Source organism: Seriola dumerili, unplaced genomic scaffold (assembly GCF_002260705.1).
Source record: "Seriola dumerili isolate Sdu_G_001 unplaced genomic scaffold, Sdu_1.0 BDQW01000111.1, whole genome shotgun sequence".
Taxonomy (NCBI): Eukaryota; Metazoa; Chordata; class Actinopteri; order Carangiformes; family Carangidae; genus Seriola; species Seriola dumerili.
The window spans coordinates 381,000-403,259 of record NW_019174366.1 but is presented as its reverse complement, the minus strand read 5'-3'; the positions used below and the strand labels follow the sequence as shown (position 1 = coordinate 403,259).

At 41.2% G+C, this 22,260-nt stretch overlaps 1 protein-coding gene across 3 annotated transcripts in view; it reads right to left on the bottom strand.

Moving 5' to 3' along the window:
* Nucleotides 1-571: 571 nt before the first annotated feature.
* LOC111223613 (disintegrin and metalloproteinase domain-containing protein 19-like) overlaps nucleotides 572-22,260 on the bottom strand; it is a 269,806-nt gene continuing 248,117 nt past the window's right edge. Inside the window, exons 17-23 of one of the 3 annotated variants that reach the window (XM_022747830.1) lie at nucleotides 20,900-20,977; nucleotides 14,699-14,807; nucleotides 13,762-13,903; nucleotides 10,135-10,234; nucleotides 8,216-8,467; nucleotides 4,440-4,648; nucleotides 572-1,338 (exon numbers count right to left, since the gene is read on the bottom strand). In XM_022747830.1, the coding sequence (XP_022603551.1) occupies nucleotides 1,287-1,338; nucleotides 4,440-4,648; nucleotides 8,216-8,467; nucleotides 10,135-10,234; nucleotides 13,762-13,903; nucleotides 14,699-14,807; nucleotides 20,900-20,977 (942 nt within the window). In that variant the 3' untranslated portion in view covers nucleotides 572-1,286. Of the gene's footprint in view, nucleotides 1,339-4,439; nucleotides 4,649-6,373; nucleotides 6,450-8,215; nucleotides 8,468-10,134; nucleotides 10,235-13,761; nucleotides 13,904-14,698; nucleotides 14,808-20,899; nucleotides 20,978-22,260 lie in introns of those variants that run through there. The other 2 variants (XM_022747833.1, XM_022747831.1) reach the window with 2 other exon arrangements.

The window sequence follows — 22,260 nt, the reverse complement described above, 5'->3', positions numbered from 1 at the left end:
ACATTGAGACAAATGAGTCTGACTCTTTGTTTTGCCTTTGCAAATAGTCTATAATAATCAATAGTCTAAAATTTATTTTGTTCGATGACTTGTGTTTTTAGGGCCATAGCAGCTGAAATGACAGGTGGTATTGGTGCTGTGATTTGTGAGTTTATTTTATTTTTATTTTCCATCTCAGTGGACATTATGAAGTGGTTTGCATTGGTTAATACAAGAAGTAGCTGTCTGGTGAGCACCCCAGCATGTACTGTTTTGGAATATACAGTATGTTTATTCCTCCGCATCAGGGAGACTGAGGACCAGAGGTATTATGTTTCCAGGTTGTCCGTCCATACATCTTATTCTTGTGATGTGATATCTCACTAACGCCATGAGAGAACTTTTTCAAAATTGGCACAAACATTTACTTGAACTCAAGGATGATCCAGACTTTGTGTCATAAATCTGAACTCAATTGGAGAAAACGATGAAAAGTGTTTGGCCTTGAGATGTCATAAAAAAAGAGTGAGAGAAACATGTTGGTCGTTTTGTAAAAATATTTTATGTAACAATTTAAAAGTAATAACACACAGCAAAAGACATTCAAACCAACATGAGTGACTGGGGTGTGTCCTGTGAGCCCCGAGCGTCCATCCAGTCCTCTACCATGTAAACAGAGTTGAGAGAAGCTGCTGCAGGCTCTGCCTCCACCTCTCCACGCTGTATGAGACATTCCTCAGACTACTGAATAAATTATAAAACCTACAAAGATGGAGGAGTTGACTTATGGTAAACTTAACGTGAGGAGATTTTCAAGCTTTGGGGACACACCCCAGGTATGAAAAGACCTCTTTGGCACATAAACTGTAAACAGAACAGCAGTCATTACAAAATGCAGTTTTTTTTATACACAGCATCAACAGATAAAAAAAAAAAAAACAATCTTTAGAAAAAATGATTTGGCAAATGTGACCGTCCCCCAGCGATAACACTTGTCTCAGTCTGCAAGGCGTCCGTGCAAAACCGCGTCGTTGTGGCTACTGTTAGCACGCCGGAAGGAGCAGGGTGTAGGGCGTGGGGTCAAAATTGAAAGGAGAGGGAGAGGGGAGGTGGGGGTTGTTTGGGGGGATTCATTTTGAAGTCTAAACTGGTTTGAGTCCTGTTTGTTCATTCGTGTCTCTGGTTTTAAACTTTGTGTTTGTCCCCTGGTGTGTGTGACAGCTCTGTGGTTCACCAGCCAAAGTCTCTTTAGTGCAAATAGGCTGTCAGCCACTGCCTCCTCAGAGAGGGGAAGGTGGAGGAGAAGGTCATTTTCTTGGTGGAAGTGAGGCTGTGTTTGGTTTGGCACCTGGGACTGGTCTGAAAGCAGAGGGGGAAAAAGAAGAGCTTAAGGTTAAAGTGATACAGAAAACTGACAATGGCTGGTTTTTAGTCAAGAAGAAGAAAAAGTCTGTTTGTGTTAATGTCAGAAAATCAACAAGCAAAGACAAAGCTTCACTTAGATGCTAAACTAAGATGGTGAACATGGTAGAGCAGGGGTGGATGGAACATAATTAGTTCTGCAGGTATGTGTATGTGTATATCGACAGTTATTGGTCATTGCACATGTTCCTTCTGTCCATACTGATCCTGAAAACATCACCTCCTCAAAGGCTTCCAGTGGAAGAGATGGATCAAAAAATTTCTCCAGAAATCCATCAGCTGCAGATGATATGAAGCCTTTTTCTCTTGACTCAGACTGCTGAAGACTCATATTAACTTCAGTCATTTTTACACAGAGTGAGGTCACAGATGGTATGAACAGTAGGAACAACTACTAAGCTTTTCAATGTACAGTACAGAGGGGCATGTGAATGTGTTAAGATTGATCGGACACATGTGAATTGATGCTTTAATCTGATGGTGCAATGGAACTGACAAATTGATAAGACAGTAAAGGAGGAGGATGACCAAGAGAGGAAGGACATGTGACACAGATGCTAGACTGGAACAAAATTGTGAACATTTAAGCTTTAGGCTTCTGGGAAAATGCAACCTGTCATCACAAATAAAGGTGGACATACAAAATGAAAAAACAAATGAATAACAGAATGGAATCTGACTAATGAAAGTCTCAGCACCAGAGAGACTGGTTCTGATGCACTCTGTTTGGAACCAGACTTCTGCAGTCTCTGAACCTCCAGATGTTAGACCAGCAGCTATGCTCAGTGTGAGGTGTAATGTGGCATTTCTAAAGTGAACTGGACATTTGGATCCATCTGCAGATTACAAGAACAGGAATCATAGAACCTGGAGAACAACCACAGCCCGAGTCCTCCTCTGACTGCAGCAGAAGACATAAAATCTGATTGAGTGTTGAGTAAAAACTTTGTCTGTAAACTTCATGTGCTCATAGTCTGAAGAGCATGACATTTAAAGACAGGAGTATTATGAGGCTCTGTGTTTCACAGGTGGATTCAAACAACAGCTACTTGTGAACTGGATGATCAGTTCCTAACACACTGTTGTGTTGTGGTTCACTCCAGCCAAGTGTGTGTGTGTTTGTGATTGTGTGTCAAGAATTAAAAACACACCCATTCAAAACAAAAGAACAGAATAAATCAGGACTGAAGCCTGTGAGCTAGCTTGGCATGAGTGTACCGCTACACTCAAAACGCTACACTCTGCAGTAAATCCATCACACAACAGGGCCGTGGTTTGAAACAGGGTTCACCAAAGGATGATGGGAAACCAGCAGAGACAATGTGGCCAAGAACTATTTATTATTTTATCAGATTGTTCATGACTTCCCAGCTGTACAATAATAACGTCTCATGATTTAATTGATTAAAGAACCTCTGATGAAAATCAAGAGTTGAACCTTGATGTTTTTGTATAATACAAGATCAGTATAATAATCTGTCAACACCATGACTGAGTATTTCCACCTTGAATTGCAGTGAGCCAGTGACAGATTCAGGCAGCCAGGGTTTCATACATCCAAACCTAAGGTACCAATCTTGTCAACTTATGGGGACAGGGAGCGGGGCTAAATAAACCTGAAACTTGGTCAGTACAGAGAGAGTTAGCATTAGCACAACCACTAACACTGTGTCAGCTACAAGCAAACAAACAGCATAAACAAATAAAAGTTGCTAACTATGGTAACCGTTCCGATACATCTGCTAGTCTCTGATTCTGGTCTCAACAGACTCCTCATCTGAGTCTGGGTCTAACAGGTAGCTAAATCTCTCTGATGTTTCCTCCCTTAACCATCTTGATACTCTCTAACCCTTTCACTGGAAAATGTTAACTTGTCAGTACGGAAAGTTTTGCACTGGCACAGCAAGAAAATATGCTAACTATGTTAACCATTCTGAAAAGATGCTAACTACACTAACCGTTCTGAAAAGATGGTAACAATGCTTCTGATACTCTTTTACCTGTTAACCTGGAGTAAGCAGGTGGTGAGCGGGGCACAAGGCCAGATTTCTCAATCAGGAAGTAAGAGGAGGTGAGCTTCATACCCAGTTTTTACCATGTTAAACTAAACATTATGAAAGGATGTTGATTAGGAGTTTAAAACATGTCTGGAGGAACACCCTCTGAGTTCAGTGTCTGCAGATCCTCCAATAATACAGATATCATTACTCGATTGTCTCTGCTAAACTCAGCTGAGCCTGGTGTTTGCAGAGTGATTCTGACACCAGATATTACCTCTGTACATGATATACATAGAGTTCAGACAGAGAAGATTAGGTTGAGGACAAAATAACATAAAATATTTTTGGGTATTTTATGTCTTTATTTGACAGCTAACAGTAGAGAGATAACAGGAAGTGAGGACAAGGAGAAAGATATAAAATGACCTGCAAGCAAATGTCCCTGATCAGATGTGAACTGGGAATATCGTGGTTCATAGTCATCACTTTGAACCAATCCAACAGGGGCCCTCACTTTAAGTCTCGAGTTAAAACTGGGTGCTGAAACTGTTAAACTGTTTTTACCTGCAGTCTAAAGTGACGACAGATTTAATCAGATTTAGTTCAGAGTCCAGACTGAGGACTATAGTTAAGACTCAGGCACTACTCACAGTACCGATGTAATAATACAGTAATGACCACTGAGGACTTGTGGGTCAGAACGTCAACATGCTGACATTGTAACAAAGTCTCTAGTAGACTTAGTTTTGGGGAAAAAAAATCCCTTTAGAGTTTTTAATTTAGATGAAGTTGAGTCATCTTATCAAACTGCTGGTCCAGTTACTGAGGTGGGCCCACCGTATGGTCCAGGACCAGGCCTCAGGGAGCCTGAGAGATTCAGCCTTGTGAAATCATGATATGCTTTAGTGTGAAAATATCCACAGTACCAGAAACATTGTGTGTGAAGCATTTTGAATTATTTGCCCAGTGTCGTGGCGTTGTTGTGTCAGTGTTGGCAGTGTCCTGTCTGTGTTGTGTCAGTGTTGTGTGTTTGCCCACCTGAGAGCTCTGAGAGGGGGGATGGCTGAGACTTTGCCTACAGGTTTGGGTCCCACGGCTGGGGGCATCATGACCAGCAGACGTGGAGACGGTTTGGAAACCGCAGGTAAGGCTGGACTCGCTGTGAGGGAGGCTCCTCTGGCTGGGCTGAGGGGGAGGGGCCTCTGAGGAGGGAAGGGGGACAGTCTGGGCTGCAGCTCAGACACCAACTGAAACAGAACAAACAGACATTTAGATTTTTTAACATTCAGAGAAAAGAACTAACAGGTTAGGTGTCAATAACCTGCACTTCAGTATTTAAAATGTATAATCTCATTAGAAAGGAAAACTGTTTAAAAAGTAAAAAACACTGTTTTCCTGAAGGAAAAATCATCTTTGTTCTTTTTTGGATCAGTGCCAACATGGAACAACACTAAATCCCTGGCACATAGGCCGAGTAGGGAGTAGGACTCCAGTCCAGTCTGGACTGGATCCAGGACATTTCCTGAATCTGTTCAGCTAGCTGATAAGAGGATCTTCTGTCCCTCTTCACACAGGTAGTAGATAAAGAATTACCATTACAGCACAGCTCTGAGATCAGATCACAAAGTAAACTTGCATGAAATATTGGATATTTGACAAACAAGAAAAAGCAATGGGGTATTGAGAAGTTGATCTAATTTAAAGGCATTTTTACACTTCAGAGGGGCACTGATGAGAGCACAGGACTAATCAATAGAAAGCAATCAGATAAAAACATACTGTGGTTTTATTACTCCTTCAAGGATTGGGAGAAATCTCTCATTTATCTAAGAAGTTCTTGGACTCAAAGTCCAGCAGGTTTCTCACTAGCTCTGTGTGTTTGGGAATTACACAAATTATGAATTTAGCTGCAGTCAAGTCTACAACCACACCCCTCATAAAAAGGAAGTGTAATGTTGCCATTATATTTTGGTATATTTGTATTAAAAAGAAAAAAAAAGTACAAATCGGCAATTAGCAGTTTGTGTGTCCATGGATGTACAAACATCACTAGTTATTGAAGAAAGCCTTCTTGTTTCTGTGATTCATCAGCAGATTTATTGATGCTTATAAACAATGAACACATTACACATATTGATATGTAATTAACACAATATGTGCATCATGTCTGTGTTCAGATCTTACTGAATTATGAGTGTGTTAAAATAAAATAACTAACATACATTCTCTCCTTGTGCTGCTGTGTCAATTTGAATTTCCGCTACGGGGGATCAATATAGGTACATTTTATCTTATCTTAGTAACAACAGGTCGGTGAGCCAATCAGAAGAGAGGAGGCTCTGAGCCTTCTGATTGGCTGAGTGTTTTGAGTCATCCAATAAAAATATAGCAGATTTCAGGTAAACACTCCTGCAAACTGAAACTAAATCTTGCAAGGTTGGATGGTGGTTCCAGGTGGACGGGCTTGGGGCATGACAGAGCTGTGGTGGCACACAAATCAAAGTTCCAGAAGTTCTGATGGCTGGTTTTAAGGCTCAGTTTCTGAAACAGGTGTTGGTAGGACAAAACAGATGACTTATTTGCAGGAATGAGGATGAGCAGGTGAGCAGCAGTATTGTTCAGGTTTATACACAGGTAAGTAGTCTCTTGGGGTTTGGGGTGGGCCCAGGAGCCGGGGGTGGAGAACCATGGGTCAGGTGAGTGGAGCGAGGTGACTGAGCTCACACACACACACACACAGGGGAAAGTTTGTGGACCCGGAGGCCGGGGCTGGCGGTACCGTTCTGCGGAGCAGGTGAGTGGAGCGGGTTGGAGAAGCTCACACACACAGGTAAGAGTTTGTAGGAAAGCAACGGTACCGTTAGGGAGCAGGCTGGAGACGTTGAGGGAGCAGGAGGATCGGAACCAGGTGAGCAGTCAGCGGGGCAGACGAACCAGGAAGGAGCAAGCAGGCGGGTAATCAGAGCCAGACGAAGGATCAGGAAACCAGCAGGGAAGTACTCACAAGATGAACCATCGAAGACCGCTGGGTTGATGAAGCAGGAGTCTCTGGTGGTGAAGATCCCACAGGTAAGACGGTAGGGAAACTCACGTTGCAATGTGGAAGCTGGAGAACGCAAAACAGCCAGAGGGACAGGCAGACGGGAACCAGGAAGTGCACAGGCAGGACTCGTGGTCAGGGACAGAAGGCTGAGGCGTTTACAGGGGCAGAGACGAGGCAGGATGGTCAGAGACGAGCAGAGTCGATATCAGAAAGTCAGTCCGGAGATGAACGCTGGAAAGTCTTGCATGAGCACAGAGAACAATCTGGCAACGAGTGAATGAACCGGGGATGCATATATACTGGCTTGATGAGTGATGAGATGCAGCTGAGAGCCCAAGGTGGAGCTGAAGGCGCTGATGAGGTAGATGTGGCCGGCCGGTGGGTTGAGACGGAGGCGGATAAGTGGAAAAACACTGAAGCAGCAGGTGAAGGCAGAGCAGGCTGTGACAGTTTTTGAATACAGGCTGTATGTATTTCTCTGTGGACTGAGTGCTTTGACCCTTTCACAGTATTAATATAGAACCTAGCCCTGCTTTAAATCAAACAACACATGGGCATCTACCTTTTCATTTCTGTGGAACTGTCCAACAAAATCAGCAGCTGTGGAATACATTTAAGGTTGGGTCTGTTTAGTCCTCTTTATGTGCGGAATTGGGATTGGATTTATGTCTCTAGGGGAGGTGAAGGTAATTTTAACATTATCTGCACTGGTCAGTGATTTTATTTTGTTGTATGTTATCATAATGTTTCACCTCCATCCCTGTCATAGGGTTACGATTCACAATTGTCTTTAAGTGAACTGGTTTGACCTCCTGTAATTTACACTTACATCCTGATATTTAAGTGGAAGTGGGAAATGTTTTTTGCTGTTCTGATACATGGAAACATGTAAACACCAACATAAACCCCTATTTGATGACAAAAAATAAGTATTATTAAACACCCTGTTGTCCTGTCACCTTCAGGTACAGCTGAATGTCCACATATGTTACACAATAACTCTATAACATTATCAGGTCTTGACCTGACTCTGTAAAGTGCCTTACAGAGCTGGAGTCAGGATGTCGTCAGCTTAGCTGATCGTAAAGACTGGAAGCAGGGGGAACAGCTAGCCTGGTTCTGTCCAGAGTTCAGAAACAACCACTAACCTAAACAACAGTCTCTCAGTACTTGTGTGCTGTGTCTCTGACTGGATACAGGTTCATTGGTTTGTTCTCAAACTACGAATTTTTACATTTTGGTCTTTAATCAATGGTCTTTCATTCAACTCAGCATTTTAACCATCAGGAAATAACAGCATTTTAACTATACTATGACAATAACAATACCCTGAGTTGAATCACTGAAGAGCACAGAGAATATTTCATGTCCCATCTCCCCCATTCATACAGGATCTACTTCATGTTACCTTGTATATTAAATATTCTCTGACTTGTCCAGAGGATGTTTCAAGACCAGGATAATGTAGCTCTACATATTAGACAATGTGATTAAATAGAGATTTAATTAAGAGAGGTCTGGCTGCCTAACAGCTTGTGGAAGAAGACTGAGGTTTAATTATCTTTAAGAGATGTAATTACATTTTAATATCAGAAGACACCTTTCTATCTCTAAATGTGAAGTTCTGGTTTCTAAGGATCTGTGGCACCCCTGCCCAGATGTTGCTCTACAGGTTAGTGACTTTTACATTATGTGAATTTTAAGCTACACTAACCCTGCTACACAAAATTCAGTTGTTTGACTACACAAAAAGGGTCAAAAATGGTCTCACCAGTGGGGATCGAGTCGGGTTGAGGGGCAGAGGTTTCTTGGGTGGGCTGAGTCTCTGTGGGGTCGGGGGTGATTTGGGTGGGGCCGCTGGGGGTTTGCCAGCAGGCAGGGGCGGGCGAACCGCCTTGAGGTCCCGGGGACCACCCTGAGGAGACTGGGCGGGTCTCAGAGGTCGCACAATGTTGACTGGCTGGGTGCCATTAGGCGCCAGGCCTGGTCTGAGAGGCAGTACCTCTTTGCTAGTGTGAGGAAGCTGGAAACAAAGACGACAAGAAGAAAACCTCAAAGTGACTTCTGACCACATATTTATTTCTTCCTGGTACAATTTCTGAATATCTGATAATGAATCATGTCACTCATGAGGACTTCACATCCTAATATTTATTGCAACAAATTACACAAAACACAATTATTGTCTGTCATTTTCCAAACATATGGAAGTGGTCTACATTTAATGTGATAAAGAAAAAAAAATCAAGGCACTTAAAGGTTCTGTAAACGAGATTTTAAACATTAATACTATTTTCTATGTAAAGATATGGTGGAGTAAGGATGTCCTGGGCAGAGAATGAAGCCACACTCCCTCTGTGTGTGTGTTGTATGTATGTGAGTCCTTCCTGTTAAACCGTTGGCCCTCCCCACGCTTATAAACACACAGGCTCCACCCACAGGTGAGACGATACAGTGCAGTATGCAGTGGTCAGTGGTCAGGCTGACCACTGCATACTGTGACCCTTTAGAATTTCCTCCACTGAAGAAGAACCACATTTTCATCTTAAAAAGGCTTCAGACAAAGAAAGAGATGATACTAGAGCACAGGAGGACTGGACTGAGAACTACCAGCTGAGATCCTGGTCAGCTGGTGGACTGTCAAAACATCCATTTAGTCTTTACCAGCTCCATCAGTGTCATTCGTGTGGGCGGTCCCAGAGGATCAGTTCAAGGCTGAATTTCTGTCCCGGTCTGACCATGGAGCCAATACTGGTTTTACTGAGAGGAGAACCCTACAAGTTGCTAATGGGTCCAGCTTGATTCAGAACTGGTTTTTCTTCTCCTTAATGTGTCAGTAACTTGATGCTACATAATGTGACATGTCTGTTTTCATTAGTGATGGCTACAGTAGACATAATGTTAGCTAACCTACTGTAACCAATATTATAAATGTGTTCAGCAAATGTTGCCATCACTAGCTGGCTGTCAGCATTGCTGTGGAGCAGCTAATGGTTGTGGTTAGATTGTTTTTGTTGGCTCTCATGTACACAGTAACGTTATTCAGTTGAGCTTCTTGTGTGCTTAGTGGAAAATTTCACTGAGCTTCAACACACTGACTGAGAACGTGAAGGGACGGGAGGGGGGTGTGTGGCTAACGAAGCATTTGTTTTGGTCTGAGATGCAGATGGTCTAGTACATCTAGTGGCAGTGACAATTGTTTACAGAACCTTTAATATTGACTAAATATAAGGGCTTTTTTTTTTCTTTTTTTTTTTTTTTTTTACAAACAGCTAGTTAAGCATCTATCAGTCATCAATCCCAACTGTTACTCTTAATATAAATAACAATGAGCTGCATTGTGTGTATGACAGATGCTATGATAATCATTTACTTTCTTCTTCTTGTCTCATTAAATGTGCTCTAACTCTGAGCCTCTAACACAAACAATTAAATAAAAGCTATAAAGGAGGTAAAAATAACGACGTGAAGATTGCTGAAGGCACAGGGAGTGTCATGGATGTGAGAGGAGGCCAACTCTAAGTGGTCACACAATATAACAAGCTGCAGTAAAATTAGGTCATTTAATATGAAAGTCAACCTCATGGATGATCCATTATTCTCTAAAACAAAGCAGGAGAAACAGTCACCACCCTGCTCATTTCCTCCCTTCCTTCCTTCCTTTCTGTACCACACACACTTCCCACTCACCCCCTTGTGGCTGCTGGCTTTGTTGATGGGTCCGACCACCTTCAGGTGAAAGGCAGGATTCAGATGGCCGTTCTTCCCTTTCTCCACCGATGCCTCTGTCCTGAGCAGAGAGACGAGGACAGACAGAAAATAAAGCACCTGAAAGCTGTCCTGCTTCATCACTCCTCTCCATCTGACATTGATTTTTTTGGCCCAAGTTGGAAAAAGAGAGGGAAGAGAAGTCAACATGAAGTTTCTCATCCAGCCCGATGTGAGAGGAAATGAGGAGGTGAAGGAGGAACCAGAGGATAAGGCTTTCGAACGAGTCAGTTTTTTCAGTGTGAGCTGCTGGGTTTCTTTATATAATACTGTCAGGTCTTGACCTCACTCTGAAGAGCCCCATACAAATAAAATTGAATTGGACTAGTCCCTCAACACTGTGGTATACATATCATTTCCTTGTAACTGAGAAAAGATGTAAGTGAAACTGACATTTATTCTTTTCCTGGTGATGCTTCCTCAGTCTCATGTCTGTGGGTTGAGTATGCAACTGACATCACAACATGATTAGCCTAGCTTAGCATTAAAGCTCCATATTTCATACTTTCATACTACACTGTGTTTTAAGTGTTGATCCATAAGAAGATTTTTGTATATATGTATAGATATTTGTGGTTTTAAGAACCAAAAATCTTTTTTGCTGCTAGTGTTCTCAGGACGAGCCTTCCTGTCATCACCTGCTACCATCCTCTCCACTGTCGCCAGACTGTGTGTGTTTAAACAACTTTCAGAGGTTTGGATATGTGTCCATCTTATGTTTTACAGGGATCTATAACACTTGTTGGAATTAAGCTTTTATTGCACTTAACTTAACGAGATGTCAGCCAGCCTCTGCTTTCCTCAGTGTGTTGGTGTGTGTGTGTGTGTACGTGTGTGTGTGTGTGTGTGTGTGTGTGTGTGTGTGTGTGTGTGTGTGTGTGTGTACAGCAGAGACTTGAGCTGAAACTCGTGCACATAAATGAATAAATCAAATATTTAGTTTTGATTTTTTTTTTTTATTTGGTTTCTTGGACCTGTTGGGGGGGACAAGTCACCCAATCTTTTCTAAATCAGTGTTTCTCAAACTTTTCAGACCAAGGACCACTTAACCATGAAAATAAAACTCATGGACCACGTAACTCATCAAACATCTCCAAAAGCAACAGTGCTACTATTGTAGCAAGCTTTGCGCAGAAGAATGCCACCTGGGACAGGTTTTTTTATAGGACAGTGAAAAGAGACAGGAAACACGACGATAGAGAATTGGTGAATGGCATGCTGTACAATGCCCGACTAACCAGGGCTGAACGACGTATTCACTTCTAAATTGGTGCCTATGGTGAGCGTCCTAACCACTAGGCTATTGTGCCACCTAGGCTCAGAATAGTGTTTTAATTATGAACGACCCCTGTGCCTCACACACTGCATGGCAACATGTGGTGCAATTTACTTAGCATCAATATTATCACACTCAGAAGAATGGTGGTCAGATGTCATCAAATGCATCATAAGTCTCAGTCGTGGTGGCGGCATCACTAGTAAAACTTAACACTTAACACTTGCCTCTTGTGTCTGTTATGTCGGAGGTTTCATCTGATTTTCTGTTAACTAATTAAAAGTTTTCTCTGAAGTCCTATTCACAAAGCTGCTGAGACCAACTTCTGGTAAGGAAAAGCGAGAGTGTGACTCCGTTACTATGGCTGACATCAATTCTCATGGACGAGCTCGATGTGCTGGTGAAAATGCATGCGCAACATCCCGCAGTAATAATAAAAAAAAAAAATTTAAAAATGAATAATACGGATTAGGTGCTATTTACAGATGTAGTGCAATCTCCAAAACGCATCTGTATGATAAGGTTTGTGTCGACCTGAGAAAATTTAATTTTACAATGAAAACGTACATTTAATTCTCTCAATGGAAAAAATAAATAAATTAAAAAAAAAAAAACTAGCCTCTTCCTAGACTACCTAACCTAATCTAACAGGCAGCCTATTAGCCACAGTCTGTTGTAGCTGTACCTGTTGTAATGTAGCTGTGATCACAGCTGTGGGTTGAGGTGTGAGAAGATTTCCACTGTCCCCCACCAAGTGACATCCAGCCGGAATATGATCCTTTCAAACAGCTGCCTCAGGTCACTCTCCATTAAGATCCATGAATCGCGTGTAGATCCTGAACACTGTACAACAATGTCTAAAACTGTACAGGCAGCATCCAATACAACCTGTGTGTGGATGGTGTGATTTTGTTTTCCTGTTTACAAATACCTCCCTGTCTTGTGATGGTGCAATAATTTTTACATGTGTTCCATCTATGGCACTGACTACACTGAGTAGAACGACCATGAAGCTGCTTTATTCCTATGTAGTTGTTGAACATCTAAAAGAAATCGTATGAATTGTCCCATGATGTCGGGTAAGAGAGAATTTATTGTTTGGTGAATATATCGGCTTTTCTCTGTTGCCAAGTAACGCAGCGTTGCCATACACTTAATTTCCGCACTGATTGGGTTGTTTCAGTTCCTGGGAGATGTTATTGCACCTTCACATACTCAACAACGATCATTATTCCCTAGTTATTGAGTTGTACATTTTAAGTAATTCAGCATCGTTTAAGGTTTCCAAAACACTGTGAGGTGGAATGACAGCAGCCCTTTTACGATTCTTTGTGATTTCGTCTTAGTGAGTTAAGAGTCCTCTCCACTACTTCTAACTTCTCCCAGACTCAGGTGCTACATTAAGCGCTAAGTGGCTTTGTGAATTACTCTTAGGAAAAAAAATTAGGAGTCCTAAAATCCTAAATCAGCAAGTTAGGAGCTATTTTTAGCCTTAAGATGCTTTGTGAATACAGGCCCTGGTCTTAATCCTCTGCTCCATGACCTTGTCCATTGTCAGTGTTTGATAGTTCATCTGCTGATAACTGGCAAAATTTTGCACAATCCCAGCAGGCAGGCTAACTGTTAGCTTCATCCATATTTCCTTTCAAATGTCATGCTGCACTTTTGACGTAAATCATAAAACATAAATTGGAAACTGTCACAAACCAGTCGGTTACAGTGAAGTCCAACTACACTGTAAAACAACTTATTTAAATAATGAAAACAAAACATATATACTACTCTCTAACAGGCTTTGTGGTCACTCAGTTTGACAGCTTGAGAAACACTAAATTTAAAGCATGAGATTTTAACAAATTTCCTCGCGGACCACCAGGGGTCACTTACAGACCACACTTTGAGAAAGGCTGATCAATATTTTGATCTGTAAAACTTGATTAAACATTGTTTATGACAAAAAAGAAGCAAATCTTCACATATGAGAACTGGGAATCAGTGAAAATGAGTTGAACTATTAACTGGTTATCAAAGAGCAGCTTCACCTCCTTTCGATTGATAACTCAATTAATCATCTAATTGTTTGTGTATTGTATTACTGTCCGATTTGTTTTGTTCTGTATTACTTCAGGCTTCAGTCAGGTTCAGGTTTTGTCATTTACTTCTCTGTCTGACTTTCAGTTTTCTGCTCAGTAACAAGTGCTGGTGAGACAACAGTGTATCATGGACAAAATAAAAGAAATATTGCTTGGGGGAGACAGACAGATAGACAGTACTTGTTGGTCTTGTTCTTCTCTCTTTGTGAAAGCCACTTGTGGTAATAGGACGTCTTTATCCTGTAGCAGTAGAAAAGCAGCAGCACTGCAGGCAGGACCACCAGGAAGGCAAACAGCAGCCCCACCACCAGCCCCACCTGACCTGTGGACACACATACACACACACGGTTACATGTACACTGTTATCCCTGCACTGAGTCATATTTTGCTAGATATGTGGTATGTTTACATGGGTAACAATGTTATTCATGTATGTGTGTACATGCTTATGTTGTGTCAGGTTTCTAATCACTGTCAGTGCAGATGTGTCTGACCTGTTAATGTCTCACTGATGGTCACTTCTACAGATATTCTACAGACCGTCAACAGACCTTCCATGGATGTTCTACAGACCTTCTATAGATGTTCTACAGACCTTCTACAGATATTCTACAGACCTATCGATGTTCTACAGATATTCTACACACTGTCTACAGATGTTCTACAGACCTTCTACATATGTCCTACAGACCTACATTTATTTTACAGATCTTCTACAGATGTTCTACAGACCTTCTATAGATGGTCTACAGACGTTCTACAGATGTCCTACAGACCTACACATAGTTTACAGACCTTCTGCAGATGTTCTACAAATGTTCTACAGATGTCCTACAGACCTACATATATTTTACAGACCTTCTACAGATGTTCTACAAATGTTCTACAGATGTCCTACAGACCTACATATATTTAACAGACCTTCTACAGATGTTCGGCAGACTAATACCAGGTATATTAACTCAACAGATGAAGATAACAGTACAATACCCACCTATTTTATTTTTCACTTTCATACATTTTGCGGACTCAGTCACTCAGAGGCTTACCAACCTCCACACCTCCAGTTTGTAAGTTAAATTTTCTGTTATAAATGTGTGTGTGTGTGTACACTCACTGTCATACTGGATAGGTCCACTGTCCACACTGCCGCCAAGTCCTGGCTTTTCACAGAAGGGTGGAGCCCAGCCTCGATTACAGTGGCAGTTCCCGTTACTGTTACACACCTGCGCACACACACAAACAAGACAGTTGTATATGTGGTTTTCTGTTGGGTCTCAGTATGGTCTTGTGTGGATGTACCTGCAGGTGGACCAGTGAAATCAGAAGCACTGATGTGTTGTTTGCTACACACTGACACTGCCTGTGCCTCCCCTATCTTTACATGTTCACCTTATAAACACAGACTACAAGCACTGATATCTTATATTTGAAATGCCGTTTCCATTATCTGTGTATAATGGAACTTTGATTGTAACCATAATTTCTGAGTAAACTGCCTCCAGGCCCTGAACCATCAGAGGCCCCAGGTCTCTAAAGTCTTATGCACCACTAAAGAAGAACATAAACTGAAATGCTATTAGTGAAAGTAAGATGACTCCTATATATCTGTGTTATACTTAGTCTTGCACCTTTCTTAATTCAGTTAATATTATGTGTTCACATGTTATACCATAGTACATTTGTTTGTAATCAAATTGAAAAAACAAATTAAAAGAAACCAAATGCAGTGTCTGTGTTTTTACAATTGACTGTATTATTAAATACTGAGTCCTGCCCTGGGACCTAACAGGTTAATCAGGTACTGGTCTGCATGACGGATAAATTGACATGAACAACAACACACAGCATCATTAAAGAAAAGTTCAGCTAAAATGATCCAACAGCATCAGACATTTACATTTACATCCATTCATCAGACAAGAGACTTACCAGTGAGGGACATCACCAAAGCTGCACCTTGGTGTAAGGACTAAGTACATCTATTTAATAAGTGAGTGAGATAAAGTAAAGAAGTGCAGGTGAAGTTCATAGTAAGAGCTAGTTAGACATGTTAGGGTGTTAGAGGTGTTAGGAGAGGAGGTGCTCTCTGAAGAGAAGAGTCTTCAACAGATTCTTGAAGATAGAGAGGGACGCCCCTTCTCTGATAGAAACACAGACCAGAACAATCAGACAGAGACTCTCTTGTGTGAATGGATGGTGATGACAGTCCACATTCCTTGGAGGACAAGGCTGAAGTCACTCTGAAGGCAGCATTAATGACTGAATCTGATTCAGGAGGTCATGGGTATACAGGGGAGGTCGATGAGCAGCAGAGTGACATGTGACCTTTTAGGCTGATTGAAGACCAGACATGCTGCTGCATTCTGGACCATCTGTGAGGGTTTCAGGGTGAGATGCTGAGGGGACATCTATAAATTGTAGCATCTACTGATTATTAGCATGTGAGGCATTGAATTGACATCTGTAGATTGTAGCATCTACCAATTATCTGCATGTGAGGCATTGAGGGGACCTCTGTAAATTGTAGCATTTTAACAATTATTTGCATGTGAGGCTTTAAGGTGACATCTGTAGATTGCAGCATCAGCCAATAGTCTGCATGTAGGGGTGGGGGAGGAGGGGTTGGGGTTTCTAGACTTCGATGGACTTCTTTGCCTGGGACCCCCAAAGACTCTAGGATTGCCACTGGCAACTATGTTGCCATGTTTTATTCTGAACCTTTATAACAATGCGCTCTGAATTCATTACCACCCTGATTCACTGACTGGCTGCTTCTCCATGGCATGCTGTTGTATTTAGACCCAGTCGCGATGTACAGAACATGACTTTTCAAAAAAAAAAAGGAAAACCTTCACAATTGTGAGGGCTTTTCCTTTTTTTTTTTTTGAGTGAGACATAAGGTTCATTTTTATACAGTGACTCAGAATAAAAACGACTGTAAGCCATTTCACCCAAACATACTTCTGAATAACAACCTCTGAGACTCAGTTTGAGAGTCAGAATGTGACCTGAACTGGAAAAACCTTCTTTTTCTCCACTACATTTGTCAGTTAAATACCTCCAAAAGTTTATAATTGACTTGTCTTAAAGTTATGAAAAAATAACTTTCATCTAGAGATTAGCATTTAAAACTTAATATCTGCAGACATCTTGTGTAGTTCACCACCTCTAAATGGAGGAGAAAATACTGCCATGCTCCAATTATATTGAAATGTAATTATCCTATTGGTGATTAACATGCCTGTTTACCCCATTAGCACTCGGTCGACATGAAGGGCGCTCAGATGTTTGCCAATTCTTATTGCTCATTTATGGAAGATTCAGGAGGCCTAGTGTTGTTTCTTTGTGAAAAGCATGTTTAAAAGATATTTCTACATCATATAAAGATGAGAAGGGAAAAGCTGTGTGAATTGAAAATGCCATGACCTGGATTTAAACACACCATCATTGATATATAACATATTCTTCACCCTGCTAAGTCTCCAGGGCCTGTAATGTGTTTTAAGCTTTTTTCTGTTCTATATAAGTTTTTTAAAAGCTGAAGACAGAGAAGTGAGTGATACTTCTTCTGCTTATTATTCCTTTATTTGCATGAACATCCATGTTCTCCAAAAGCCTGAGGATCACTGGATGAATGAATCAAATGATGAAGCTAAATAAAAAAAAAAAGCATCCTAACACAGGAAGAGCTGGAAGGAAGGGAAAACTGTCTATTTAGAATAATCCTGACTCAAAGCCATTTCCATTATCCATCTACTGTTACACTGAGAGGAGGGAACACAAAAGGGACAAACAGCATAAAACAACAAAGCGAGGAGAGAAGTAGAGGGGGATTAAAGGAGGCGAGGATGTGTCTGGTGTTTTTCTTCTCGCTCATATTTCAAATCCTAATCAAATAGCAAAGCCTGACGAGCAGTACGCCTATTCCTTCTGCAGTAGATGGGGTAAACAGACTCATTCTTTTTTTTGGGGGGGCAGTTTTTGCCTTCATTCAAATAGGGACAGTGAGAGAGACACAGGAAAGTTGGGAAAAGAGAGAGGGGATGACATGCAGCAAAGGGACATGGGTCGGACTCAAACCCATGGCCTCTGCGGTAAGGACAGAGCCTAAGTGGTACGTGCTCTACAATTTAAGCCACGGGAGCGCCCCCAGCTTCAGTCTTCTAAGGTGTGAAATTTCAGTTGAGGTGAGGTTTGCTTCAAATGGTCAGGGTCAAAAGAAGCTGCAGGGCAGTTCATAACGCAAACTACGCCACGCCAATGAGGGGTTAGACTTGTATCGTTCTGTACGTATGAAACTGGCGTTGGGCTTACGTCCTTGTCGCACTAAAAAGTCGAACAGCAAACTTCATTCACATGCTAACATTTGACTTTGGAAGTAGTGCTACGCTGCTACTCTAGGTATTAAGCCAGTCAGCATTCATGCTAACATTAGCAGCTTATGTTAGAACAGACAAAGGTCTTTGTTTTTAATTCATTCCCTCTGTTTGATGTTGTATAATTGATCATGTTTTGATAAGAAGCCTCACATTGATATGCTCCTGATCACCCTGTTAAAGTTACTGCAGTACACTGTTGGTCTGGACAGGACGTGTTGTATTAACAAAGTGATGAAAACAGATTACATTGTTGAATTTATTAAAGTAAAACAGTAGACATGTACTGCTTAACTGGCATGTACATCATGTGACAGGAGTTTATTCATTTGTGTTGACCACACCCCCAGCCAGTTGTACTGCTGCGGCTGCTGCTGGTATATGTTTGCTTTTTAAATGATCCGCTCTGTGCTCTCAATTGAGCCAAAAATCAGCACACAAAAGGAAGAAATATATATTTTATAATCTTTGGTTTGATGACAGCTCCTGTTTCTGCGCGTTGTGTTTCAATCAGACTTTCTCTGTGATGCTGAGTAACACCATGACAGCTGCCTCACACAAAAGGAGACACAAACTCTGAAAAACCCTGGCTAATGTCTCTTTCTCCTGCTACAGACATGGACACATGTCTTGTCCTGCACTGTGTCTGCACTGCTAACATCAGTTTGCAGGCTACATGGCTAATTAGACAATCAGCTATAGCTTCAAAACTTACCTACAGTTAGTTTAGATGCTAAATGGTTTCATCTGTACTCTTCAACACCACTACTAACAACATACTGTCTTGTGCTGGGTTGTTAACTCAGCTGTCAACCAAATACATACAGTACACCAGCCTCCCCACTTATTTCTGACTGCAAAAAGAGACAACTTTTCTTATGTCTGCTGGACTTAAAGTTATATTTTCCTCTTATGACAGTTCAATTTCATTTTACCCAGCTGCCAAACTAATAAACTGATAACTTAAGGTTTGCAGTTTGCAGTAAAGCTGTGATACAACAAGACTCAACATGACTCGCATGTGAAAGAAAAACCCTGCCGCTCTGAGGAGAAAACTGTCAACTGTTCAATTCCAAAAAAGAAAGAATGCAGGTTTCCTTTTCCTGTGGCTTTACAAATATTACACTGCAGACAAAATATCAGCTGTCAGCAACTATGGTCTGAAACCCCTCACCTATTAAAAAGCCATAGTGGTGGAACGGTGATGACAGCTGCCATACTGCATTACAATGCTGTATTCTGGTGCAAATCAGGATATAAATCAATTCTCTGGTCTGCCTTTTCAATGTGGCCTAAACTGTTGTTTCAGGTGTAACTCTATATTTTATGTCTGCAGTATCAGATTCAATATATAACTTAATATCTCTTCAACCAACACACAACTCATGACAGCTTTTTATTTTCTGTCACCACAATGAACAAAATACACCCAAGCTTTTGGATACATTGTTTTCAGGCTTGTGCACAAAAATTTAGGTTTCTGGTAACAGGTTCAGATTGAGCATTGTTAAATACATATAAACTCTACTGTCTGAGCTGTTAGGATTTAAAAAAGGTCCCACAGTTTTAAAGGTCCATATAGTATAAAGGTAGATGTCCATGTGTTGTTTGATTATAAAGCAGGTCTAGGTTCTATATTAATACTGTGAAAGTATCAAAGTGCTCAGTCCACAGAGAAATGCACACAGCTTGTATTCAGAAACTGAGCCTTAAAACCGGCTGTCAGGACCTCTGGAACTTTGTGATGTCATAACAAAGCAGTCATCAAGCCCCACCCATCTGGACCCACCATCCAACCCTGCAGGATTTGGTTTCTTTGAGTGTTTACCTGAAATGAAGGATGCTATATTTTTATTGGATCACTCAGAAAACAGTCAGTGTATCCACTCATACAATAAGAAGATAAATTTGTGTTTTTAAGAACCAAAAACCAAAAAGCCAATCAGAAGTGAGGAGGCTATAAGCCTCTATTCTGTTTGGCTCAACAACCTGTTGTTACTACAGGTCCAGAGAGAAGCCTGAGAGAGGAGATGTAAAACTAAACTGAGATGGTTTTTGGTTCTTAAAACCACAAATATATCTTCTTACGGATCAACACTTCAAATAAAACACAGGAGAAGAGGAAAATATGGAGCTCTAAATTCCCATCCACTAACTCAAAGATCTGCTTTTCTGTTCCCTGTAAGTCCCAGACTCATTCCTGAGCTTCAAGAGCACAGTTAACTGTGTGGTTGGGAAGCCAGTGAGGGATCATATATAGTTTAGACATATAATTTCCCAGCAGTGACCGTATCAATATCTGAATTTCATTTGGTGTCAGTGGTATGTGCACTTGATATTTTAGGCATCCACTCATACAATCATCCTTTCATGTTCTTCACCTGCTCATCCTGCAAGTTCTTGCTTCTAACTGTTTTAAGATCTGATAACATCTCATATTCTGGTGGTAAATCATTGACATTATTATATTTAGGTTTCAGGTTGTTTTTGATGAATTTCCTTCAAAAGATCATTACAGGATCAACACCTGATCTATACACACTGTCTCAGTTTCAGAGGTCAAAGTCAGAGGTGGCTGATAAATAACCACCGTCTTCATCCTCATCTCCTCTTCAAGGAACAAGTGTTTAAGCCCCAAACACTTCACTCCAGAGCTTGGTTACTGATTCATAAACTATGTAGGATTCTTCCTTATCTGCCTCAGGCTTGATTGTACTGCTCCAATAAATAGTTCATCACTTCAGTTGCTGTTGTATTCCAGCCATCTATTTCCCTGCCTTTTACGACAGACCTGGTGACAGCACTGCAAAGCACTGCCTTTGCCCAAGGACACAGTGTGACAATAAGATTAGGGAGCCGTGCCCAGCAGCTAAGTGAGTTGAGTCTGTTGCATGACTATGGATGCGTGTGTGTGTGTGTGTGTGTGTGTGTGTGCGTACCCCGTTGTCGTGACAGCGTGCGATGCAAGTCTCCAGCTCAGTGAAAGAGGCATTTTGGCATCGGCGGTCTCTGCACACCTGTGGGAACACAAGCAGAATGATCACATACTGTGTTAAAGATAACGTGCACACACACACACACACACACACACACACACACACACACATTGACAGACATTGCTCGGACTTTTGCCAGTGCCCTTGGGCTTTGGAACAACCTGGCTGCCTGAGGAGACGGGCCAAGCAGCATCAGTATCCTGTTCTAAATCACTGCAATTACAGAGCGGCTTTTACAGCTTGTAACGATGTTTTATTGAGCTGCTTTTACCAAAACACATTTGGTCTGATTTCATACTCATTTTCATAACCGTTTACATTAATGTTGGAGAAATGTGTCACTTTCTCAGGAGCTTTGTGAGTCATGGCAGTTTGGGAGTGGGTGGGAGTGAAGTCAGTGGTGAAGAGGCTGAGTTACTGACACTGATCTGGGACCAGAGACTCTGATCAGGTAAAAAGAGGCTGAAGCTCCTTCTTTTGCATTTCAGCTGTGGGAAGAAGCTTCTGCTCATTAGCTCTCTGTCTGTGTTAGAATTGATTAGGATTTTACTGATCACTTCTAAAGCCCCTGAGCTACACAACCGAAATGTTAACCCCATATGAGCCAGCTCGCGTTCCCAGATCCTCCATTTTCTTTTACTGCATCTACTCTCTCCAGTTTTAATTTATATTGTTTATTTAGTTTTTCTCTGGCCTCACTGTCTGCCTTTCTGTTATATTTTTGTTATGTTGTCTCCTGAACTTCTGGCCTGTTATAGCTTTTGCTTTGTTGTCAAAGCACTTTGTAAATGTGTTTGTTTTTAAAAGGTGCTATATAAATAAAGTTATCATTATAATTATCCTGATTTTAGAACTGTGATGTCTGACAAAATCCTAAAACACAATTAAAGACAAAGACAGAGCTGTGATTAGAGCTGTATCTACTGTAAATTGATCACTCAGAAAGAGACAACATATTTATTTTTTGTCTCTCACACAGTTCACAACCTCCATTTATTAGAGGCAGGTCTTTATGTCTAACTCCCTCAGTTTGATATGTAGAATTATTCATAGTTTGAGTACAAAGCTTCGTTTTCAGTTGTTCCTGTCTATTGTGTGAAAGTTACTACATAACGTGTTAAAACACACTCAACACTTCCTGTAATCATTTCAAATTAAAAGCCCTCTAGCGTTATTACTGGTGTTTCTGTTGTTTACATGCTATTCAGATCTGCTAGCTTCTTTAGTTTAACAATGGCTTCTCACTCTCCCTCCCTCTGTCCTGCTCTCTCTGCTCTGTGTGTCCTATGTTTAGTTATTCATCC